This window comes from Guyanagaster necrorhizus, assembly GCF_019112545.1.
Source record: "Guyanagaster necrorhizus MCA 3950 unplaced genomic scaffold BT62scaffold_21, whole genome shotgun sequence".
NCBI classification, from domain to species: Eukaryota; Fungi; Basidiomycota; class Agaricomycetes; order Agaricales; family Physalacriaceae; genus Guyanagaster; species Guyanagaster necrorhizus.
The window spans coordinates 144,198-169,150 of NW_025064900.1; the positions used below are offsets into that span (position 1 = coordinate 144,198).

Consider the following 24,953-nt stretch of genomic DNA (forward strand, 5'->3'; position numbering starts at 1 on the left):
CATATGTCATATGTCTTTACTGGGAAATATTGAAACCAATAGTGAGTGACACATTCTCTGTTCGAAACCGCGTTTTCTGATATCGGATAAGATACCGGTGTTTTGCGAAGAATACCGCGACGAGAAGCCGGATCTTCGAGCTACTTTCTTATTTTACGATATGTTCCGATTGAAGTGAAGCGAATATTCTCATATGCTACGCTTCAGTGCTCCCGATTGTCTTCCATTCCTAAAACTCGACATAGCGAATAGACCGCAACCTCATCCTTCTAATCAGCCTAGAGGCACAACCGACCAGAGATATAAACCAAAGTTTGCTTTACGGCTTCTCTCTGTGACTGTTCTATGAATCACCAGACCCTTCCTCCCCTCGGCCCCATTTCCGTGTCTCGAAGGTCTTAAATTAAATATGAAGAAGGAAGAAGCCGAGTCTAAATCCCAGTTCCAGCTCCACAGCAGACGATAGGTTCAATTTCCGAGGACGAAATAGCTCCCGTTGTCGCCATATTTGGCTCTAGTATTGTTGTTGCAGAGCCTCCATGAATACAAGGGCGTCAAATTCGTAACAACCAATTATCTTCCCATCATAAAAAGCAGTCGGATGACTAGATCAGCGATCAGGAGCTATTAATACTTAGGGCGCAGCAGCCTCCACAGTCCAGAAACACATCCGTGGTATCGGATTTCCAACCCCCTTTCAAGGATCCACTGAACGTTGCCGAGGGTACCCAGCTGATCACAAACGTCGCCCCAGAGCAACCGCGCGGGCCGAGAATTTTTGAAAAAGAAACGAAGCGGACCGGATTTCCGGTGTTCTGACCGTTGTGGATCGCAACCCCAAATCCATCAGTTTCAGTATTTAGGCACGGCTGCTGGGTATTTAAAGACGTACAAGCTGATTGCCCTCGGAGTCAAATTTCTGCCATGTCGACCATCTCGAACAATTTTGACGCCATTTCGGATGCCGTAGACAGAGGTAGACGCTAATCGATTTATTGAACCGACGAACGCTGACTGCTAGAGCGTTATCAGTAAACATTCTCAAGGGGACAGCTAATGTCTGGGACAGTCAATCCGAGTTCGACGAAGGTCTCGACAAGACACGGTTCCGACAGTACGCCAACGCATGCGACCGCGTTAAAGGATTTTATCAGGAACAGCATGGTATGTCTGTCAACAGAGATTTCTCAGAGCTACCCCTCTTAGTCATGCTATTTTAGAGAAGCAGACCGTGCATTTTAACCTCGAGGCGCGCGCAAACTTGAAGAACAATGTACGTGCGAGAATGGGTGCGTTACAGGATAGCGTTTTGAATTGTCAATGACACCGACAGCCTAGGCGTATGGGAGGCTCTCGAGCTCCTCAACACTCTCATAGACGAGTCGGATCCCGACGTACTTCCCCCACCCCCTGACTGCTCCCGCCCCGACCCATTAACCCTCCCCACAGATTGATCTCTCCCAAATCGACCACCTCCTGCAAACCGCCGAGTCCATTCGTCGTGACGGCAAACCCGAGTGGATGCAAGTCACAGGTCTTGTACATGATTTGGGGAAACTGCTTTTCCTTTTCGGTTCAGAGTGAGTTGGTTGCCTATGTCTAGGACGCGTGCCTAATTTTGATATATATCATCACATCAGGGGTCAGTGGGATGTTGTTGGTGTGCGTTGCTAGCTTTCCATGTGTCTTGATACTGATGTCTGTCATATACATACAGGATACATTCGTCGTGGGATGCCGTTTCTCTGACAAGATCATCTACCCTGAGACCTTCAAGGCGAACCCAGACTCCTCCCACCCTGTTTATTCAACCCACTATGGGATGTACGAGCCGCACTGTGGGCTGGACAATGTCATGCTCTCGTGGGGACATGACGAGGTCTGGATCTTATTCGTTCATGGGAATTATGGTTTCGCTAACAGCGGCCCTTGTAGTATCTCTACAATGTTCTCAAAGACCAGTCTTCTTTGCCAAAGGAAGGCCTTGCTATGATCAGATACCACAGTTTCTACCCGTACGTTACGTTTGTCTCCATATCTGGCACCGTTGACCCTGACAATGAGCATCAGATGGCACCGTGAGGGAGCGTACTCCCATCTTACCAACGAAGAAGATGAAAAGTGTCTCGCCGCTGTTCGAGCTTTCAACCCATACGACTTGTACAGCAAAAGCGATACTCCCGTGGGCGTAGAGGCGGTCAAGCCTTACTATCAAGCCCTGATTGCCAAATATTTCCCGCCTGTTATCAATTGGTAAATGTAGCACTGTAGATCGGGAGCCCATTTCGGGTAGTATGCCATCGACAAGGAGAGGGAGAATTTATGCGATAGTTTTTCTTGTTCATATTTAGTGTCACTTATGGCTAGTAGTACGAATCTTTTCTTCTGAAAACAGCGCGGCTTTCGCTGGAGATAGTTTCATTCGTTAGGGCGGAAACGAAGCCTTATAATGAGAGCAGCGTCTTCTGTAATAAGCTCCAAAACAGGTGGCAATCGCACTAGTTAAAAGTGATATACACCTAAGTCTCCAATGATGTTTGCTCCACGGCACAAGAATCAACTTTCCCAGTCCGTTTTCAGCGGTGACGCCTAAGAGCCGTTCCCTGGATAGTATTGCATTGTATTTCGAGGCGCAACGTCCCGAAAAGTGGCCTGTTTTACCGCATCTGAGCGCTCAGTGACGGGAACTTCTCTGCACAACTAGGATGACTATACACGAGATCATGTATGCGAGGCTCACCACACGGAGTCTAATGATTGACGTGATATTGGAGTTGCAAATGTGCCTGTAGTCAGGACCCTTATTTCTCCATGGACATATATTATTTACACTTTATTTTATTTTATTTTACCTGTCTATGTACATGCTTGCTATATACATATAGTATATATGTCGTAGTTGTATTCCGCACCTCAGATGTATCTCTCACATTCCGAGTGCGTGTATGACTTATCTTATTAATTAGATATCTGCACAACACTCTAACACGCGTATTACATGAAAATTGGGTATATGTAAATGCAGGTACTAGTGGACCTTACGCGATACTAAGGCGAGGGCTTGAACGTTGATGCATTAAATGGTAGCTGCGACGCCAATGTCCGATCCGTTCCCACGATCCGGCAAACATCTTGGACGCAACGAAGTTGAGCGAGCCATAGTGAATATGGAATACATAGTGTTCATAACTGCCGCCAAGGAACATGGACCAGTGTAGGATATGCCGACACCCAGTGCGATGATTCGTAGAAGTCTAGCGTTGGAAAAAAAGTATAGAACCAGCAATATCACGACATATTCTTACCCCAGAAAGAGCCCCCTTTTAAATGCATCCGATCTGAGAAATAACTGTTGGGCAGTTGAATCATCTCTTCGGTTTACCACGTCCTTTGCCCACCCTCTGCCTTACGTCATCGAACAAGTCCTGGAAGATCCTCCCTGTAATCACCGCGGCTATCGTCATTCATGCCTTCTTCCTCGTCTGCATCCTCGCCCCTAACTCACTCAAAATCGGATGAACATCTCCCAGAAACGCCCTCCCTCTTCGTACCGATGACCATCTTCTTCATTGGACTTTGGGGCCGAGTCCAACGTGTCGTCAAGCAATTTCATCTTGATGAACCAGACGGAGAGGACGTTCAGTCAGAATTGGAGGATCATTGCAATAGAACGTTACGGTTGCGCTGATCAGTTCGGATTAGAATACCACGATGGCGGAAGTGTCGGTGGCGCAGGATCTGCTGGTGTGCGTGTGTATCATTCACAGAGGCTGTGGATCATCTACGACCCGGAACTACAAGTTAGAAGGGGGTACTTGGAAGACGAGCAGAGAGAAGATTGAGAGACAGGTCATTGCTGCAGTATGATGGGCAGGGCTTGGATTATCTGAACCTTTTTCATGTATTTCGGCTTGCCAAGGTTGGTACGGATGGAAGTGGACCTTGAGCAGAATTAAGACTGACTGTTACACAAGGAATGAAATTAAGGTTTTCCTGGAGAGTCCGACTCAAAACCATACTGGAGCAGAGCTTGGGAATACTCATTTATACGCAGACATAGAATGAAAGGGAAAGTACAGTTCTCGGTTAATTATCGTACAAGATCTACCACGACACTATCCCTTTGTAGTATCCATACTGAACGTCTTAATTTCGGCCTTGTTTCTCTCGATCTTCTCTATCAACGCCCCATGGATCCCAGCTTTATGGTTGGCGGCCCTTTCCATATCCTTATCTTTGTACCACAACTCAACTTGAAGCAACAGCAATTCATTATCGCTGCTCAATCGTTGTCCCAAGTCTTTCCACGCTGCGACCTCGATATCAGGGCCAGCATCAAGAATGTATACCGGGATACTAAAGTACATTGTACAACGTTGAATCCCCAGGGCTGCATAGTCAAGCTGTGGCCGAATGGGCAAACCGGCAAAATTATCGATGGTCATGCGTTCCACAATGCGATTGCTTTTGAGAAGGGCGGTCACTGAAACATGCGATATCAGACCAGGGGACAGATGTAAATTAGGTCATATACACTCATCCCGGCCGAAATGTATATTGCGAACACTAGGGACGGACAATAAGGTCTTCAGAGTACCAAGGTATCTCTCTGTCCCTTGCTGTGCCGACGACGGTCTTTCCGTGGAAGTAGATATCACATTCAAGGAGTGTAGTTCACCTAGGTCTGCAGCCTCCATCATTTACATAACCCTACATATATCCTCCTGGCTCATGTTCTTCATGGATAGATCGCACAGATGTGTGAGATCGGTCTTTGTGACCTAGCGAAGAGGAATTGGTTCTGCTTTTTGTAGCCGCATCTTGTCCAGAACCAAGTTTCTCAAGTCAGGGGAATGGCTGAGAATCACTTTCATTGCCTCAGGTTCGACTTTTGATATCGATGATAGAAAAATCTTCAACCATGAATAGGACGTCCAAATTTTTACTAGGGTCTTTAGTTATAGAACCGATGCGTCCAGTGCGTGTGCGGGTAATATTGATGTATTGAAAGTGTGCCAGGATATATGACCATAACCACAGATCAATATTTGTCGACGTAACAATGAGATGGCCGATATTGAATTTGGAGTACGACCAAAGCTGAGAGCATGCGGACTTGTCGACAATAGTTATCATGTGTAATGACACTGTGCAAAGACTATCAAAAGTCCTAAGTCCGTCTCCCAGAATCAAGGTCTCCAGCTGCCCGATATTCTGGAATTCCACATTCTCGATGCGGAGGGAGGAATAATTGCGCAGGTGAGGAAAGTTCTGACATTCAGAGAGGAAGGATAGGATGCTGTCGAGAGTGTGAAATTCTAATTCTCCGTTGTGATCAGGTCTTCGACCCACACTGGTGAGATGGGAATGGGGAGAAGTGAGAGACGCCATGCGCAGGGAAAATAAAATCAATGAGGAAATAGCGGATGATAAAGCAGGTGAGCGTCCATAGCCCTTATATACGCGTTATGTTCAGTCAGCTGCTTGTGATGTGTAGCGTTAGCGAGAGTGAGTAGTTATCCGAAAACGACCAGATCCCACATTTCGACACCTTATTGAATTGAACGTAATGGGAAATAGAAACATAACAACGTTGGAAGGAAAGAAGATGCGGCACTTTTTGTCGGTGGCGCGTTGTTATCTCTCCGTTTTCAACGTCCCACGTACGATTAAAAGTAGTTCGCAAAGAAGAATACCTCAAAATAAAAGAAGTGCCGTCGCAGTACTCAACCGTTAGGTCTATCCGAGCGTTAACTTTCCCAGGATCTTGGATACGAGCCACACCGCTAAACACGACAGACCGGACAAGGAGATGTATCATTAACTCTTAAGGAATGTGATGTTAGAACTACCAAAGATCATAGTTTGCCACCAAATTGAGACAGTTCAATAACAGAATAGAAAATCATTGGAAGTTGTCACGCAACAACAAAAGAAAATGCCGCACCTTTTGTTTGGTGGCGCATTATTACATCCCGGTCGACTGTCGCTAGTGACCTATGGAATATAATACAGAATGACCTGAATACCCTCGGTATAATACATCCACGACGTGACCAGAGGTTATAAGCGACGGTTGTGGCAAATGAAGGAACGTCACAGTACGATGGACAAATCGATATATACCTCCTTCCTCAGTGCGCACGAACACGACATCAAGATTCCTAGCAACCCATCATGTAGACCAACCAAGTGATGCAGCGAAAGATGGATGAGATACCAACTCTCATCCACTCCCAGCCTTCTGGTGGCGCAGATTCTGTTGGAATTGTTTGAATTCAAATTAAGAAGAACAGACGATCAATGCGTACTCGCAAAGGTGACTGAAACACCTCTGACCTCCGTTCTAAACATAAAATAATTCACGAAAAGACTAATGCCGAAAAAATGTTTACTCCATGGAGACACAACAGGAAAAGGTGTGAAACTTACTAGTCTTTGTGTCACCTTAAGAGCCTGAATAGCAGAGGAATCGTGTGCCCATTGATATTGAAGAATTTAGTGGCTATATGGAAAGTAAACAAGAAATGCACACTTCGAAGGAAGGATGGGACTGAGAAAATATGGATGCATTTCGTCTTCATGAGGCTCGATATGAAACGACCGGAGGTGGGGATCACGGCCAGCTGTGGAAGGAAATGTGCAGTGATTGCACCTGCCGCTACCTAGATATAATAACCAACGAAATGGCTGAACGCAAAGCTGAAAATCGCGTACGCTGAGTGAGGTTATCCAGAACCTAAGTATATCCGTGGACGACGGCATGAGGATGACAGCACACGCTGTATTTTGTGTGGTACGCACGGTACATCAGATATGATTGTGCAGTGACCACTTCTCCGCAGAGGTCCACTTTTCCATAACATTAAAAAGGGATGTATAATCTAGAAAAATAAACTACAGAACGACGAAACTCACATGGAGACTTCATTAGCCGCAACATCGATTCGTGACTCTGAAAGACCATAGAGGGAAACCGTGTCGTTCCTGAAGAGTCCATGATAAATGCTGTTTGCTTCTAATCCGGCTGCTTGAATAGCGGAAGCGGCCCGTAGGTCCAGCAATGGTATAAAATGTCTAGTATTTTGAATATAAGAATCATCAGACGGTCTGTACCTGCATTAAGCCCTCACAGGATGCTTTTTATACACCTCTAGTATCGTATCGTCTTTCTCCATTAAAGTGGCGACCTCGACCCTCGACGTTACCGCCAAGGGATCAACGGCGGTATTCTTCCTGTATTGTACAGCCTCGAGATGTACGGTGTGTAGACGGAGCAAATCCCTAACCGGTTCTTGCCACGTGCGTGGACCGGCCTGGATCTTCGGCATTCGAGTCCCGCGTTAATAATCTGGCTATGACACCCTGGTAATTCAGCTGAATCCCTGGCGCTGCGCTTGTGCGTACTCATACTCATCCTGTCTGGTAGTTTTATTTATTGTACACAAGTAATATGCTTTGAAAATACAGCAAAATTTCTTTCCGAGGGTATTTCTCTTACTATACGCTTCGGCGGCGTATCACCGCGGCCCTTTCCACCAGGCAGGGTATTGTCCCTCCATGTCGCCGCCCTTACGCCAGCAACGAGCCTTCGAGTGTCCCACCGTACCACAATTTTTACAAGCATTAGAAAACGAGGCAAACGGATCAACTGTCTTCACAGGTTGGGCAGGCTGCGTCGATGTTTGTGTCGGTCCTAGTCATGCTTCAGTAGTTTTGATCAGCAAGGAGCACCGTCACGCACGAGAGATAACCTTGATATTATGAATCTGAGGGCTAACCTCCAGCCACATATCATCCTCAATATCAACATACCGTCCAGCGCAGATACCCAACTCATTGGTTTGGATGATCATTGACTCTCTGGCGATACTCGGGAAACGTTGGTGAAGAATAGAGAGAAAGTTCTGGGAATATCATGAACGTATCATCATCACCGACTTTGGAATGCTCACATCATAATAAGTGGCTTCATGTCTACGGATGAAAACATTTGTGTCGCCATGCGTAGCGACGATGTACTCCGAAAAAGTGGTCATTGTTGATAGATGTGAGAGAAGAAGGGGAGCCGTGAGAGCCCATATATAAAGCACGGGCTGCCGCACCCATGGCCTCATCTTGTGACCCACAGATAAAGTTCAGATAGATGCCCAAGCATCCCGCAACATTCACCCAGTAATATGCAGGTATCGCCTATATATAGCTCCCGTACCCCCGGTGGCCACATACATTTACCGTTACACGACATATATTTGAACTGTATAACCGTCTCACTGGGTCCAACGAGGAGAATGGCTACGATGTAAAATATGCTACCTAATGTATATCACTGCCCACTGGTAATGAGCGATGACTCTTTGAACGGTGATATCCTACTGACCGGGAAACCAAATGGTGAATTGGCGAGGAGTGAAATAGAGGAATCGCAAATATGTACTAATACAGACAGAGAAGAAGAAAAGGAAAACAGAGGTGATATAATATACAGGGGGAGGTGCGAGTGCGAGCAAAAACATCAACAAGAAGATAAAAGAATAAGATTTTACTGCAGTATGACGACGGGGATGACGACGGTGAAATGTGGTGAACGACGGCGAAAGACGATGTGAAGATGACTCGTAGAGGACTCATTTCGATGTCATCCCCAGCCCGGCACCTGCCAAAATCATGGCAGCTGACTGAGAACAAAATGAGGGCGCGGCAGAGGTCATCTGAACGCTGGAACACTGAGCCCGCACAGAAGCCTTCGAAAATGCTCCGTATCCACGGAACCCGCAATTACGCCGAACTTGTGTACAGACAGTAATCCACTTTGGTCGTCCATATAATCCTTATCGGCGACACTGATTTCATGTATGCGCTGCCTTGATACACAAGGTCCCTTCTGACACCACACCCGAATGGAGAAGTCGAAGATTAAAACTGAAAATACGTTCGAACTGCATCGCGGGGTCCAAGAGAGGGAAATAGCGCTACGCCATGTATAGCTAAGCTAACAACGAATCAACGCTAAAGCCCGCCCTAAATTCGTGATCCCTGCGGGTGCCGGATCTCCTAGTCCAACATCAGGTCAGCATCCAACAAACGACGACGATAACATGCTTACGAAGATAGTATCCATCTTGCCACCAGTTGGAAATACCTGGTATAACAGAAATGGTTAGGTCAGTAACTGTGATGGTCGCAGGGAGCAACTTCTTACAGATAGCCTCCAGAGTACAGTTAGCCATTGCGACAGACCTGTATTACCAGCTATGCGTTTCATGTTTGTCAACGCGAATCATTACAAATATTGGATAATAGAAACCCAGGGAAAGAGTAAAGGGAGAAGGAGGGACGACGATGACTTAAGATCAGAGATGGTGGGAGGAACTTTTAAGAGAAGGATCGGATCGGATCGTATGACATGATCAGTTTGTTGATAAACGCATGGCCCATCAGAAATCAAGGGATGTGCTATATCAGGTACAGACTGATCCATAACACTATGAATGAACTATTTAACATGTTCCTGGTATCAGAGAGCAAAATCCGTTGACTATACTATTAAATAAAGGTGATCCCAACACATTTTGCTTTGCATAAAAGCCTCGCCAAAACTCTAATTATATTCCAATCACTCTCCCTTGCTTTATGACTGGTGAAAACTAGTCAGGTGTCAGGACTGTTAAGATTATGAATCTTATGATAGTCGCACTATTGGGCTTCTATCAGTACCATCTGAATTGCTTACCGGAGAAATGATATCAGTGACATTGCCTCATTCAGCATCAGTCTCTGATCTAGAGAAGATGTGTACAATTGCAGTGTGTATTTTATGTATTGGGATGAGTGGTTAGAATCTTACTGCAAGCTATCTGCATATAATATTCATGGAGGATCAACAGTTCATCAAGTTGAGTATGACTCTCAGGCTTGGAGGTATGGCGGGGATGGGTCAGAAGCATATGGTATTTGGTGCAAGCTTTCCCTGAGATTCACCACGTACAGTGTGTACCTTACCTTTACCTATGAAAATAAATTATGCTCTTTCATCTCTTGGGCCATATGAGGCAGTCCCGGAAAAAGTACAGTTATAAGTGTACCTCAAGTTTGCTGACTCCAATACATGTTGCCTTGCACTTTATCTGTAATAGCCAACGATGGCAATCTCTGCCAATGACATGGGGAATCAGGTCCTCATTGTCCCAATGCGAATGTAATGTGAAGGACTAAGTATCATAACTCCGTGTAAGACCACCTCCATAACATAGAAGAGCACAGCTAATTTGCAAGTATATTTACTCAACATCCAAGAATACAGTAGAACTTGAGATTAGTACCCCTCCTGCAGAACCTGAATCACCATATCATCTGTAAGAAACTCATAATGCCCTTCACTCACAGAGACCACCCACGCATCTGGTAGACATCTCTTCACCCCAAGATCCACCCACTCCTCCCGATCTTCCTTTGCAAATGACGCAAGAGCCTCTTCTTGGGCAACAACAACAATGATGGGGGCCTTGATCGTCCTCAGCCATCACACCATAGCTTCCATCGAAGCTCGGCCATCACTATCAGTAGTCAGGTCATAAACAAACTCAGCGGTGGCGGTAATATATGTTTTGAGATTATAAACCCCGATCTTAAAGACTTTGTTAGTATCGTTCCCATTTCATGCCTCCAGCAGCTTTTTCATAGAACAATTGAGTGACTCCCAATTAGCATCCCTGTTCATCAGTCCGCCGATCGCTTCAATACCACGGTTGAGGATCACCTTCAAGTTCGCCGGAATCCTAGAGTCTGGGTTCCCAGACTTATTCGCAAAGTGAACGAATGATGTGGGGAAATGATCGAGCATTACAGCTTGCAGGACTGTGTCCCTCTGATCTTCGAATAGCTTGACCAATACAGTGAGGAGAATGCTAGTGGATGAGTATGAAGCAAAACGATAAGGACCGTGAGGTCATTCTGCCTTGATCTTTTGGAAGTAGAATGCGGCCTTCTCAGTGAGAGATCTTAAAGGTGTGTCCGGCATTATTTGGAGAGTCCAAACTGCTGTACGGAACTTCTCAGTGTAAGATGCATATTCAAAGAAAAAGCCTCCAGCACCTAGGTATGTGATGATGAAGGTAGAGATCGCATGGAAGTCAACAGAACTGATCATGAATCATAATAAGTGGTGGTTTGTTTCCTTCACGAGGCTTGACAATAGTTTGTCCTTGATTAGGGACTGCATTGGCTTCGGGATAGTATGGCTCAGCCTCCTTCGAAATATCGTTCCGTTCACCAATGGTGCTCGCTCCCAATATGATCTCGTGAACAAAAACACCGAGTGCCACGATCGTGGGCAGATCAAACACAAAATTAGGTAGCAGCGATCTGATGACCCCCACTGGCATATGGGATTTCCGCAGCACTCCCACAATGGAGTTTCATATAGACATTGCCGTTAAGCTATCCATGACCATTAATAAGCAAACAAGAGACTTCACAGAAATGTGCACCTGTCCCCTCCAAGAGTAAAGATATTGTCATTGTCACTGACAATGTCTTCTTGCAATGTGCCTTTGACGATATCGCGAACGACATTAGTGGCTATTTTCAATGTGAGCATCTGTGGTATGGGTATATCTGGAGACGCTGCATCGACAGCTTTATACATGTCTTGTATTTCCTGCTTGTATGCTTTTAGAATCACTCTCCTTCATAACGATTGTTTCGCTGTGAATTCGAAGGGTTTGTCCAGACTCGCGACAAGGATCATCTTTGGATGGAATCAATCAGCTATCACTCGAACATCCCCATGGGAGATACCCACCTCTTTGTAAACCCTGGAATGCTATGGTGCTTGTCCGTTGATTTGTGCAATGGTATCCCTGTCAGAGTGACTGAGTCAGCACGAGTAGAGCAACATGTCGAAATAGATCCAACCAGATAAGGGACCGATACTCCACCAGACGCTTTGTATCCTTCAGATCAAAGACATATTCTGCAGAAGGCTGTATGAGTACACCTGGCTGGAATCCCCCTCGTCCAAATATGACAGCTCCCGAAATGCATTTATCACTTAGTAAAGCTGCTTCTACAACACAGGGTGATGTTAGAACCATGTAACAGCAAATGGGAGATTTTACCAATGGGGCCTGGGTTTGTCTATTGAATTTGACCTATTAGAACTGAGGACACTTCAGGGCCGAGACTTACCTTCTCCTGCATGTGATGAAAGATCAGATCTGTAGCTCGGAAAGAATTGAAGACTTACACCCGTACTATGCATAATTTGGTCATCTAAGCATCGGATGAATCGGAACATAGTTTATCTATAGCAGTTATAATCATCGTACCTGTGCGCCCATACACCTTCTATAATTTCGGGTTTGATGGATGCAGCTGGACTAGATCCTTCGTGTCGAACACCAGGACACTGTCTATGTCAGAGTTCAAAACTGTCAGTGTGCAGAATGCCGATTTCTATGAAACAGTTAGCCATGGACCCATCTACGAAATACGCTTCACCTTGATGAACAATCGATAGATATCTCTTTCTTCAGTAGGTACGAAGGTGGCCTCAAGATTCCTAGCAAGCTATAATATCATGCAGATGAGCTAAAAATGAGGCAATGGAAGAAGGACGAGATATTGACTCTCATCCATTCCCAGCCTTTCTGTGGCACAAATTCTGTGGGAAACGTTTGATTTCGAGTTAAGAACGTATGACTCATGCGTACTAGCAAAGATGACTGAGACCCCTCCAATCTCCATTCTAAACATAATTTAATCCAAGAGACGACTCGACAAGAAGGAAAACACACAGTCCAAATGCTGAAATTAAGTTGACTCTATTATGGGATAATAAATCACCAGCATCTTTCTACAGAGGCCCTCCACAAAAGACCTATATTTGTATCAGCTTGATAAATCACGAAAGAAATGGTCAGACTTACTACTCCTTTTGTCACCACTGTCAGAGCCTGAATAGCAGCAGGATCATGTGCCCATTGCTATACAACAGATTATTTCCAATTGGAAGACAGACAAGACATTATGTGTACTTCAAGGAAAGAGAGGACAGAGAAAATATAAGTGCATTTCATCTTCATAATGCTGGACAAGAAATGATCAGCGGTAGGGATAATGGCTGGCTGGTGTGGAGGGAAATAAGCAGTGATGGCACCCACCCCGATCTTCATCTGACGGTGAATGAAAACTGATAAACGTAAAAGCTAGTATTACATACACTAAGTGAGGCTGTCCAGAACCCGAGCATATCTACAGAAAGCAGCATAAGAAGTTGACAGGACATGCTGTATTGTATGTGTGGGTACGCACGGTACATTGGACATGATTGTGTAGTGATGACTTCACCGCAGAGGTCCACCTCACTGTCATCTGAAAAAGGAGATGTATAATATGGGAAAACCAGAGCACAAGGAACACTAGCAAGGAGATCTGATCAACCGCACCATCGCTTCGTGACTCTGAAGGATCGAAGAAGGGAACCATGTGGTTTCTGACGAGTGCATAATAAACGCCGTCGACTTCCAGTCAGGCTGCTTGAACGGCAGAAGTGGCTCATAGGACCCGATGAAGATTTCGCTGAATGTGGGCATTGGGATGGTGGTGGTGATTTTCTTGTCGTCGTTTTGGCGGCAAACAATGTCAACAATCTTCTGCACTGGACCATCCGGGGTGACGACGAAATACTTAGAATTGGTGGCTTTCATGAGGTGCATGACTGCAGGGACCGAGTTCCAGATGGAGATGGCGAACAGCATGTGGCCCAGGCACATGATACCGAGAATTGTCGCAAAGAACATAAGGGTATCTAGGCTTCTTTGAGCATTCCCGTGGCACCTGTTGGCCAGATAGCTTACTTGCATTTGCCAAAATGCTGATCACAATAGGACTCTCATCGTCATAGAGGTATTTCTTGATGTATTGGCCAGCAGTGTGAAAGGCTGCGATGCCTTCGCTCCAGAGAATCATGCAAACGTCCTCGGTATCGGGATCCTCATATCGAAATAGCGGATGGTTTGGACTATGCTCAGCATTGTAGTCTACTATCTCTGGGAACGTCAACGAGCCGTCTAGAGGGGGATGATTGAACATGGGAGATGAGCGGCCTTGAGGAGTTGGGAATGTCATACTGAGCTTACATGGAAAGCAGTCTTGAAGAGCCGTGCTTATAGATGAACCTGCATGAAATGCTTACGTGCGAACTGTACGTCCCCATCGCATGAACGACATGGAATAGGATGGCGAACGGCGATTTAGTCGATGCTGTTTACTTGAAAAAGGTCGTCTGTGAGAAGAAGAGGTTAATGGATGTCATCAGTCATGAGACCGAATGTTTTGGGTCATCGGAGAGGACGACCTTGCCATCTCCTCAACTCTTTATTCTAATGGAGCAACAATGAATGGAAAGCATGGGACGGTTATATTTAGCTACACACTGGTAATACGTGAGCCCTTCTGTAGTGCCCCTTTATTATATTCATACAGCTTGTTGAAACATCAGGCCCTTTTGGCATTGCTCAATGATATATTTCGGCGACCGAGATAATAAAACGTACATCTCATGGATATAAGTATATGCACAACTGCATAAGTGAGTGAGGCTATAAATAGCTTAACTATGAGCGTCTGCAGTCTCGCCACAAAAATGGTGTGATCAGCAAGAGTATTTGTTACCGTCGGCCTGCATAGAGTGGATACGATATAATATCGGTTCATCCAGCTAGAAATTACCTTTTTATCATCACTCAATGACAATAGAAACAACAACAGAAATTGAATGGCAGAGAAGGACGAGATCCGAGATTCCTGTGCGGACTGCAGGATCAGAAAGAGTTTCACAAGGTCATGCAGAGGGTGTGACAATGCACTGTCACCTCCGAACATTCACTGATTAGCATGGCATGATGCATAAAAGATGGTGATGAAAAGAATGAAAAAGAGGAACCGGGTCAATCTGAAGGTTCGACTTCGGCAGTTCCAAAAGCCTGGTTGGAATCGAGGTCTAACATTCCCTTTTCTGCCATTCCACATTCTGTAATCTTACTTGCCATTTCCTTCAAGGATACAGGAGGGCCTGCAGGCTATTATGAAAGGAAATAAGAAAAACAATCACCTCCGTGCATTAGAATCGAACTGTTCCAAAGGCCGATCCCTCCAATGATCTAGAACAGCACACGAAAGGGCTTTTGATTTGACAAGGAGTGGAGAGACAGATAACACGGCCATCTAAAATATCGCATTTGGCCTGCATATTGGTCCTACAATTAGCTGTAGAAATCACACTCCAGACAGAATATAAAAAAAGACCATATGAATGCGAACACTGGTCATCTCTAAAATGATCGCTGTCAGAACTAACGCCTCATATCTCGGTGAGGAGTCCACTGGAAGAACACAGCCAAGTGAACAAGCAGAGGTATTGGCAAGGACTCCTTTCTAACGGCGAGACATTTTGGCACAGATCCAAGAGATTGCTTGAAGTATGTGTCCAGGGGCCCAAGGGAGCCGGAAAAATATCTACAGGCAAGTGTAGAGGATTTTTTTCCACTACGTGCACACATTGTCCATTGTCTTACATGAGGGCCTCAGCCTGCAGCTATTACATTGTCCACATCATTACTCACCTTTTAACCTGTCCTTACTATCACTACTTTTATTATTACTTGTCTTACTTACATTATGCCATCCATCAGGCCACTAGCTATAGTCCATAGATTTGGGAGCATCTCTCCCCATCAGCTCTCACAATCCCACTCTTCTTCGAGTGCAGAAGGAATGAAATTAAGTTTGTTCTGGAATCATACTCAAACACAAACTGAAGCCGAACTCGGAAATTTTTGATTAATATTCATATGGAGACATAACATGAGGTGGAGAGTACAGTTCTCGGTGAAGTATCATATAAGAGTACTACAACACCATCTCTTTCTTTGTGACTATATTGAACACCCTAATTTTGGCATTCTCTTTCTTGATCCTGTCTATTAATGCCCCATGGAGCTCTACTTTATGTTTCGTAGTCTTTGCCATATCCTCATCTTTGTACCACAGCTGAACTTGGAGGAGCATATTGCTGTTTATTTGTTGTCTTAGGTTTTTCCATGCCACGCACTCAATATCGTCACCAGCATTTAGAATGTATAGCTTGATAATAACCATCTTTGAGCATGCGTTAATTCCCCATGCTGCATGGTTAAGTTGTGGAATAATTGGCAAATTGAAAAAAATATCGATGGTCATGCACTGTACAATGCAATTGCTTTGGAGAAAGATGGTCACTGAAATATGCGATATCAGACTAGAGGGCAGAGGTGAATCAGGTCACATACATTCATCCCGGCCAAAATTAATATACCCAAGGTTAGGGACATGGGGTCTGGAGATAAAGGTCTTCAGAGCATTGAAATCTCTCTCTCTCTTGCAGTGCAGGCTGTGTTTCTTCCGTTTTGGAAGTAGATGCTGCCTTCAAGTTCAAGCAGCGTAGCTCACATAGAACTTTGACCCCCATCAGTTCCATAATTGTATGCATATCCTTCGAGCTCATCTTCCTCATCATTAGATCATGGAGATGGACAAAATGGATGTTCGTGTTGTAGCGAAAAGAAATGTTCTCTGCTTTCTGCAGCGCTGTCTTATCCAGAACCAAGGCTTTCAACTTCAGGGAATGACTGAGACACACTTTCATAGCCTCTAGTCACACTAGCATGCCAATGATAGCGAGACTTTCGACCATGAACAGGGCATCCAAAGTTTTACCATAGTCTTTAGTTATGAAATTTCCATTCAGCCAGAGTGGGCACTCAATCTTGATGTCTTGGAAGGATTTCAGGATATATGAACATAAGCACATATCAATATTTGTCTAACTAACTGTGAGATGGCTGATATTGGATTCTAAGAATGTCCGACCCCAAGGGGAAGTGGATGCCACATCTTTTCATTGGTGGCGCGTTGTTGTCTTCCTGTGTCCGACGCCCCATGTAAGTTTAAAATTTTTCGCAATGAAGAATACATGAAAAGAAATGAAGTGTTATCATGGTAAGTACTCGTTCGTTGGGTCTATTCGAGTTTTAACTTTCCCATGATTTTACATGCGAGCACACCACTAAACACCACTGATAGGACAAGCTGATGTTATGCAAAATGCAATGAGTTCCCATTATTGAATCTTAAGGAATGTATTATCAGAACTACCACAGATCATATTTCGGCATCAGATTGAGACAATTGAACAAGAGAATAGGTGATATTTGGAATTTGTCACACAACAACATGAGAAGAAAGAAAAAAGCCCCTCTTTTTGTTTGGTGGTGCATTATTACATCCCCATCGACTCGCTAGTGACTCATGTGCATGTAATTGACAAATTAGCTAAATAACCTTGGTACAATATATCCATGAAGGGCCAAGAGGTCATAAGCAATGGTCATAGCAAATGAAGGAAGGTTAATGAAATCTGAACAGCCAGTGGATGCCTTTGTTAAAGAGTCTTCCGTTCCACACATTAAAATGTTCGTTTGTTTCGATGTGCTAGAACTTGAGTATATCGGAGGAGATTGGAGCCAACGAAGACTCTGCGAGGGTATAATGTCAATGCCAGACATTGCTAGGGTTTATATTGGTAGTAAGTTATAAACAAAACCATGTACACGTACATTGTGATAAAGGAACAGCATATATGGATGTTTAGCTCAAACCAGTTTCAATCAAGAATGCTTGACCTGAAGTTTGAGTTGCAAAAATCAATAGCTATACTGTTGTCTACAGAGCAAGTGATGGAGCAAGAAACTGATATATGTAGGCCAAAAATCATATTTGTTCCATATATTTCCCCCAAAGGTTGCACACGACACGTTCGATGCAGTCCAGTCCCTCTGTAATCATGTGTGCATTAGGCAGGATTATCATACTCTTCCATTCTTCGTAGCCTTCATCCCACGACTATCACTAGCACTCTCCCATTCTCTTTCCTAATGAGACTGTCCTACCCGCAATCCTCTATATGCCACATACTGGTGCACTCAAGAGTCAGCATGGAATTTGATGTCACAGGCATGTAATCCACACATGTGGTTCAAGTCACCATTGAAAAATGACAGACAGTGGTTTTAGCAACTTTTCTTTACCTTGCCACAGTCAGTATTTATTCTTCATGCAGGCCTAAGAATAAGCAACACCGAACTAGCTGAAAGGCGTTTCAGCCATACGAATATAATCAACTAGTGCACCAGAAGGACTCGCATAATACCGGTCAGTCGATAAATATAACCATTCCATTTTTGTCATTCATTATTCCGCCATCAGAATAAAGGGACCAGGCGACAACCTGATCGTCTTCTTCAGTACTCAAAACATGCAGTCCCATGACTGGTGACATCCTTTACATACCCAATATAAGTCCTTCTTCTCACAGATGACCTTTTTCAAGTAAACAGCATCGACTAAATCGCCGTTTGGCATCCTATTTCATGTTGTTCATGCGATGGGGACGTATGGTTCACACGTAAGCATTTCATGCAGGTTCATCTATAAGCACGGCTCTTCAAGACTGCTTTCCATGTAAGCTCAGTATGACGTTCCCAACTCCCCAAGGCCGCTCATCCCCCATGTTCAATCATCCCCCTCTAGACGGCTTGTTGATGTTCTCAGAGATAGCTGACTACAATGCTGAGCATAGTCCAAACCATCCGCTATTTTGATACAAGGATCCCGATACCGAGGACGTTTGCATGATTCTCTGGAGCGAAGGCATCGCAGCCTTTCACACTGCTGGCCAATACATCAAGAAATACCTCCATGACAATGAGAGTCCTATCATGATCAGCATTTTGGCAAATGCAGGTAAGCTATCTGGCCAACAGGTGCCACAGAAATGCTCAAAGAAGCCTAGATACCCTTACGTTCTTTGCGACAATTCTCAGTATCATGTGCCTGGGCCACATGCCATTCACCATCTCCATCCGGAACTCGGTCCCTGCAGTCACACACCTCATGAAAGCCACCAATTCTAAGTATTTCGTCGTCACCCCGGATGGTCCAGTGCAGAAGATTGTTGACATTGTTTGCCACCAAAACGATGACAAGAAAATCACCACCACCATCCCAATGCCCACGTTCAGCGAAATCTTCATCGGGTCCTACGAGCCACTTCTGCCGTTCAAGCGGCCTGACTGGAAGTCGACAGCGTTTATTATGCACTCGTCAGGAACCACACGGTTTCCTTCTTCGATCCTTCAGAGTCACGAAGCGATGGTTCAGCTAATTAAAACTCCATATAAGTTTCCTCAGGCTCTGTCTCATCAGTGTTATACATACATTTTACAGATTATGGTGAGGTGGACATCTGTGGTGAAGTGTGTTGTAAGTAGAGAGCAGAGTAATGTACAGAGAATTAGAATTGGCCTCTCGAGAGAGAGACATTCTACTTAAATACATTCTTTACTACTTCAAGATCTTTCTATGAAATACTAAATAAGTCTGGATCACGATCCAAGTCAGCTGCTGCTGACTAGCATCGTATCTTCGAGTACATTCTCATACTTGCTTGGGATTGCTATCCCGACACTCCCTCTCAATTCTGAGTTCCTAGAATACCTGCAGATAGATACTCATGTAATGGTCTTGGTAGGCCTTTAGTGAATATATCTGCTAAGTTCTCCTCTGATGCACAGTGCTGAACTTTGACTTTGTTTGAAGCCATGTGCTCACAAATAAAGTGGTGCCATATATTTATATGCTTCAATCATGCATGGAATATAGGATTCTCAGTGAATTTGATTGCTGATTGATTATTGACAAAAATAGTCATTGCTTTGTAAGGTGGCAATCTTAATTTGGTTAAGAGTGCTTATAGCCAAATTACTTTCCAGGTTGTGTGTGCAAGAAACTCCCTGGTACAAGAAAGATGCATCTGCTCTTGCAAGTTCTTTTATAATTGCAAGGAGGAAATCCAGCAGTTCAGAATGGATCTGACAGAATCTGCCTAGAGCAGATGGCTCATTGGTAGATCAAGCTCTGGTGTCCACTTTTGAGGGTGGATAGGCAGGGTAAGAGTGAAATGTGAAAGAGAAAAGGGAGAGATACAAGAATACCAGGCTCAAAGGCTTTTAGGTATGCTTATGGCTTCAGCTTGTAGAAGACTAGCAGAATTTTTATTCCTTAGCTTTGTACCATAAAAGTTGGTCTCTTTCTACCTACAAGATTATCCCTTTAAATACCAAGAGTCTGAAGATATGTTTCCTTATCAGCTGTAGCTCCTATAAGTATCTAGGCTATTTCTTTTTGGCCTTATCTGACCTATATCAGCATGACACCACTAATCTGCTCTATGGGTCTGCCATCTATGCTCAAATCAGCTACACTTTCTGTATATGATGCCTTCTTGAATAGCTTTATAAGGCTATCCATGTCTGATCTGTCTGTGATTGGATGAAGCTTCCATCCATGCACAGGCTCTGGCTGATAAGCATCTGTGTCTAAACACAGATGCAGGATTAAAATTTGCATGCTAGACACAAAGAGACAGCCAGTGGACAGCCATCTGTCATTGCTTTGCAGGTTATTGATTGCACAGTGGATCCCCAGGCAGGTTGTGTCAGTGTTCTGTTGCTTGAGCCATAGTGGAGAATAGTTTCTTGTTTTGAAAGTAGGATAATTACTGCTCAGCTTCCTTGATGCTGTAGTGGATCTAGAGCCAGGAAAACCAAAATTTGGTGCCCATGATATCATAGTGCAGCACAGTAGACATAGTTTGAAGGATTATCTCTCTAGGAAAGAAATATATAGTATCACAAGATGAAGAAAAAATTGACATTTTACAGTACTGCACAACTGAATGGGCTATTTATCTGTTCAACAATGAATACCCCTATAATACAAGAGCTGAGCTATCTCTCTATCAGTCTCACTTCAAAGTCAGATCTATGCTGAATATACCACTCTGACCATCCAAGAGAGCCATTTACATGGCCTTCTCAGTCCACTCAGTGGCACACTCACTTTTTCTTCAGCTATTCTCAGCTATTTCCCAATAATACTCTTTGCCAAATGGCTGAGAAAGCCAATTGTTGGCTGCCCAACCCCTTCTCAATGAGGCTAATTCCAGCAACTCTGAACCTGCTAAAGAGGAGGGCAATGATTCTGAGGCTGATGACTTTGAGATCAGAAACAACTTTATCTAAAAGAAGAAAGAGAAAGGAGGACTTGGGAGAAGTCCTATCACCAATGATCACTCCCTTCATTTGCTTCTGCCTCTGTCTTTTGCCTGATGACTCCCACTATTTGAGGACTATCTGAATCCAATGACTGCTCTAAGCCCTGAAGCACCTCTTATCCAGTGCAAACCTGAACTGATAAGGAAACTCCATCCCTTCAAAGTGGTATCTGATGAAATTGATCATTTTCTTGTGGACTGTGAAATGTACTTCAAAGTACATGCCACCTATCTAACAGCTGATGCCTACCATATCATGTTTGCTATCTTTTATTTCAAAGACAAAGCAAAAGAGTGATGAGTGATGAACCTCATAGAACTATACTTGACCATCTGAGAGCACCATCAACTGCCATCCTAGAAACACTTCAAACAATCAGTCTATGACAAGTTTACTGATCCAGCAGTCTAGGATGTTCACAAGGCCAAGATGTATAAACTGCATATAGGTAGGTGATAAGACTGCCAGTGAATATTTCAGTGAACTTGAAAAGCTTGTCTGACTTGCCAACCTCTGACATGACATTGGCAAAACCAGACACATAGTCACTGCATTCAAAGTCAGAGTCTCTCAGTACTACATAAAAATCATTACAGATATTGGCATCAACATTCCAAAGGGCTATGATGCTTGGAAGGATTGCATCACCATTATGAACTGCAAACAACAGTGCCAGAAGGTAGCCAACACCATGAACCAACAGCATGATAAAAAGATACTATCTCATCACTCCCAACCCAATCAGAGAAAGGCACCAATCTCTAGTGCCACATCCACCTCCAGTGACAAAAAGATAAGTATCAGAACTATGTATGGCAGACAGAAGAAACCAATGGATATTGACTAAATAAAGAAGGAGAGAAAGTATTTCAATTGTGAGGAAAAAGAACATCTTACAAAGAACAGCCTGGAGAAGAAATAGACTCATAAAGAGATATAAGTACCAATCAAGGAGTTGCAGAAGAAAGCAGATGCCATAGAAGAACCAAATAGCAAGAACATGAAAGTTGAGGAGGTAAAAGAGAAGGCTGACAAGTGAGCAATTCCACTTGCTCAGCCAAAGGACTAAATGGTGTGCTATCAATAGCTGCAGGATAGACTCATGCCATGGATTTGGGTACCTATAACATATTTATACATTTGAATATATCTGATTCCACTTCATCAACTGCACTCAAAGAATTGCAGAAAAAACACCAAGCTCACATATCTACAGGCCAAACCAGGGGCAAAGAGCCTCCAAACCAGAAGCCCTCTCAATGGTTAAAACTATATGAAACTGAGTGAACATGGTATACTATTAGAGACACTAGAATGGAGGAAGAAGGAAGGGCAGCCCTCAGGAACTGGATACATAAAGCTAAGACAGAGGAGATTGATGAAATGATCAAAGAGATGAGGAATGTAGAAAGAAGCCAAGTGCTGGAGTGGCTTGATGAGCTGCAAAAACCTTGAGGGTACATCCAGCAGCAAGACATCAAGAGATATCATGTATTAATCAAGACACAGATTGAAACTCTAAAGGACATATCACACACACTATCACAGCCTTAATCAACAGTAGCTGTATAGGAAGCTTCATCAACCAGAACTGTATCATAAAAAACTATCTTTCAACCAAAGCCAGTGCCACCTCTATCTCAGTCTATAATGCTAATAGGATCTGAAATCAAGCAGGGACCATCATTGAGTTCATCAAGCTCTGACTAGTTATAAGAGACCATACAAAATGAATCAACCTGGCCATAACAGATCTGTGTGCTAAGGAGATCTTTCTGAGACATGACTGGATGATCCACTATAACCCACTAATCAACTGGAAAACTGAGAAGCTCACATTCACCTGGTGTCAGTGCCAGAAAACTCTGTTTGTCCTGTCAGATGCTGATTCTGAGAATGCCTAGGATAAAGAAATGGAGGAAGGAGAAATGATCCTCACTGTAGATGCTACTGAGATCATCACCATCAGAGCAGTGCACTATGTGAATGACTTGGTAGCCTGAGCCAATCCTGTGAAGGTGAAGAAGACCTTTGAGAAGTTGGTATCCAAGTGGGCCTAAGACTTCAGAGATCTATTCAGTAAGGAGAACTTTAATAAGCTCTCTGAACTAAAACTCTGAGACTATGCCATCAAAATAATCTCTAACACAATAATGAACTAGAAGTTGTTTGTTAACTTTCTCTGCAGGCAGAAAACACAAAACCTATATTGGAAAGTGAAACCAAGACACAGAATCTGAAGGCTGGTCTAAGCAAGTCTAGTTGTGTATCTTCATATAGTGACTAATCTCCAAAGAGATGCAGCAAGAGGTGGCTACAAAGGTGTGAGGTTCTGAATTGTTTACAATGACTCACAGTATATATATGTGAATTTTTCTATAACAGGAATATCATATAAGGATCTGGATACTGAATGGTGCAACCTATATGCAGCATGAACTTTTAATGTCAGAATCCTATATGTGGTCCTAGTGATATCTAGAGAAATTGTTAGTGTCATCTAGTTACCCTTAAAGGTCTTTTTTAGGTCTGGTGAGTGTGAGAATGACATGCAAAATCAGCAAATCCCATTCATGTTTTTGAGAATAAAGCAAGACAAGTCAATATTTCACAAATTAATAAGTTTGCTAGTGTTTTATGCAAGCCTCCAGATAGAGTGTAAGGTTGTTGAGATGCTATAGTGCTCTCAGTCAAAGGGTATTGATCTATATATAATGACACACTCTCTCTATATTCAGGCATGTAAATTTGCAAAATTTGAGAATATATAGACTATATTCCAGTCCACTAAGCATGTAACTGAAAATAGGGCTAGAGTGCAAAGAAACAGCCATTATGATGCTAGACTGAAGTAACAATGAGAAGAGTGCATAGCCTAGTGATAGACTAATATAAGAGGGATTAGACTGCATGTGAGATCCCAGCACTTGGCTCTGAATATGCTAATATCATTACAAGGAGATATGCTAAAAATAAAAAGAGTATGATCAAAATATGATCAACAATTCTGATCACATTGATCAAGTATGCATAGCCATTGATGTACTGATAGGACACACTTTAAAACAAAGAACTGAGATCTAAAGAAAAGTATCTGAATAACTGGATGTTGAATAGAGAAATGGAATGATGACAACAAAGTAATAAATAGAGAAATACAACCAAGAGATAAATAGCATGCATAGTACTGAGAGACTTGCATGCATACTTATGGTGCCTTAGTATGCACAACACTGTAAGGGACTTCACATCATACTGAGGTATGACACATAACTATTGGATGGATTGATTGATGTATGCTAGATCAGAAGTGGTGCATATTATGAGTCAGATGGAATATCTAGACACTGAGAAATAGAGCATAGTCATTGTGGCTGACTTCAGATATGAGAGATAACCTCATGGGCCTGAAACAGTTCTCCAGTGTCAGAATGCTTCACTGGAGAAATAAGAAAGCAAGCAGATCTGGCTAGGCCAGCTAGCCAATGTTAGCTAGCAAGAGAAGAGCAGGCACAGTTCTGGCCTAGAACAGAATAAGCATGGAAACTGTGATATGCATATAAATAATACCTGCAGGATGTGGCATGGAGTCTCATGCTTTGAAGATACTATAGTAGGATTGTATTAGTAAGTACCACATTGTATGAGTAGAATATAAGTTTCTGACTCCTCCCCCCCCCACAGTTGCAATGTATTAGGCACAGAAAGCCTTGCACCTTAGCTCTGGTTTGTGTTTGT

General features: G+C 43.6%; 8 protein-coding genes across 8 annotated transcripts; 2 read left to right on the top strand and 6 right to left on the bottom strand.

The window, feature by feature from the left end:
* The first annotated feature begins 644 nt into the window (after positions 1 to 644).
* Positions 645 to 2,483, top strand: BT62DRAFT_934663 (DUF706-domain-containing protein). Its single transcript, XM_043186765.1, has 9 exons — positions 645 to 976; positions 1,033 to 1,164; positions 1,221 to 1,289; positions 1,339 to 1,394; positions 1,450 to 1,580; positions 1,641 to 1,662; positions 1,718 to 1,879; positions 1,936 to 2,015; positions 2,071 to 2,483. Exons 1-9 carry the CDS (start codon positions 925 to 927, stop codon positions 2,255 to 2,257), a joined length of 891 nt encoding a protein of 296 aa, XP_043037207.1. The 5' UTR covers positions 645 to 924; the 3' UTR covers positions 2,258 to 2,483.
* A 1,469-nt stretch (positions 2,484 to 3,952) lies between these two features.
* Positions 3,953 to 4,697, bottom strand: BT62DRAFT_1033182 (uncharacterized protein; the record flags this gene model as incomplete). Its single annotated transcript, XM_043178350.1, has 2 exons — positions 3,953 to 4,483; positions 4,535 to 4,697. 2 exons carry the CDS (start codon positions 4,695 to 4,697, stop codon positions 4,116 to 4,118), a joined length of 531 nt encoding a protein of 176 aa, XP_043037208.1. The 3' UTR covers positions 3,953 to 4,115.
* A 181-nt stretch (positions 4,698 to 4,878) lies between these two features.
* BT62DRAFT_1008764 (uncharacterized protein) lies at positions 4,879 to 5,391 on the bottom strand (the record flags this gene model as incomplete). The annotated part of the gene is made up of 1 exon (XM_043177482.1): positions 4,879 to 5,391. One exon carries the CDS (start codon positions 5,389 to 5,391, stop codon positions 4,879 to 4,881), a length of 513 nt encoding a protein of 170 aa, XP_043037209.1.
* A 570-nt stretch (positions 5,392 to 5,961) lies between these two features.
* Positions 5,962 to 7,000, bottom strand: BT62DRAFT_1033184 (uncharacterized protein; the record flags this gene model as incomplete). The annotated part of the gene is made up of 7 exons (XM_043178351.1): positions 5,962 to 6,259; positions 6,312 to 6,346; positions 6,448 to 6,505; positions 6,536 to 6,665; positions 6,718 to 6,782; positions 6,805 to 6,852; positions 6,919 to 7,000. 7 exons carry the CDS (start codon positions 6,998 to 7,000, stop codon positions 6,165 to 6,167), a joined length of 513 nt encoding a protein of 170 aa, XP_043037210.1. The 3' UTR covers positions 5,962 to 6,164.
* A 418-nt stretch (positions 7,001 to 7,418) lies between these two features.
* Positions 7,419 to 8,001, bottom strand: BT62DRAFT_934666 (uncharacterized protein). Its single transcript, XM_043186766.1, has 3 exons — positions 7,956 to 8,001; positions 7,745 to 7,907; positions 7,419 to 7,696 (listed from the first exon to the last, which is right to left on the bottom strand). Exons 2-3 carry the CDS (start codon positions 7,854 to 7,856, stop codon positions 7,521 to 7,523), a joined length of 288 nt encoding a protein of 95 aa, XP_043037211.1. The 5' UTR covers positions 7,857 to 7,907; positions 7,956 to 8,001; the 3' UTR covers positions 7,419 to 7,520.
* A 2,314-nt stretch (positions 8,002 to 10,315) lies between these two features.
* Positions 10,316 to 14,130, bottom strand: BT62DRAFT_981906 (acetyl-CoA synthetase-like protein; the record flags this gene model as incomplete). The annotated part of the gene is made up of 18 exons (XM_043189644.1): positions 10,316 to 10,504; positions 10,529 to 10,635; positions 10,687 to 10,907; positions 11,052 to 11,094; positions 11,138 to 11,401; positions 11,527 to 11,687; positions 11,917 to 12,128; positions 12,382 to 12,456; positions 12,502 to 12,570; positions 12,630 to 12,664; positions 12,714 to 12,748; positions 12,798 to 12,856; positions 12,930 to 12,986; positions 13,038 to 13,169; positions 13,223 to 13,254; positions 13,315 to 13,421; positions 13,444 to 13,810; positions 13,860 to 14,130. The coding sequence occupies 18 exons, from the start codon at positions 14,128 to 14,130 to the stop codon at positions 10,316 to 10,318; spliced, it is 2,436 nt and encodes an 811-aa protein (XP_043037212.1).
* A 1,782-nt stretch (positions 14,131 to 15,912) lies between these two features.
* BT62DRAFT_921670 (uncharacterized protein) lies at positions 15,913 to 16,982 on the bottom strand (the record flags this gene model as incomplete). Its single annotated transcript, XM_043184334.1, has 4 exons — positions 15,913 to 16,187; positions 16,492 to 16,670; positions 16,701 to 16,815; positions 16,874 to 16,982. 4 exons carry the CDS (start codon positions 16,980 to 16,982, stop codon positions 15,913 to 15,915), a joined length of 678 nt encoding a protein of 225 aa, XP_043037213.1.
* Positions 16,983 to 18,484: 1,502 nt separating this feature from the next.
* BT62DRAFT_921671 (uncharacterized protein) lies at positions 18,485 to 19,264 on the top strand (the record flags this gene model as incomplete). The annotated part of the gene is made up of 4 exons (XM_043184335.1): positions 18,485 to 18,505; positions 18,708 to 18,843; positions 18,893 to 19,217; positions 19,240 to 19,264. 4 exons carry the CDS (start codon positions 18,485 to 18,487, stop codon positions 19,262 to 19,264), a joined length of 507 nt encoding a protein of 168 aa, XP_043037214.1.
* Between the last annotated feature and the right edge of the window lie 5,689 nt (positions 19,265 to 24,953).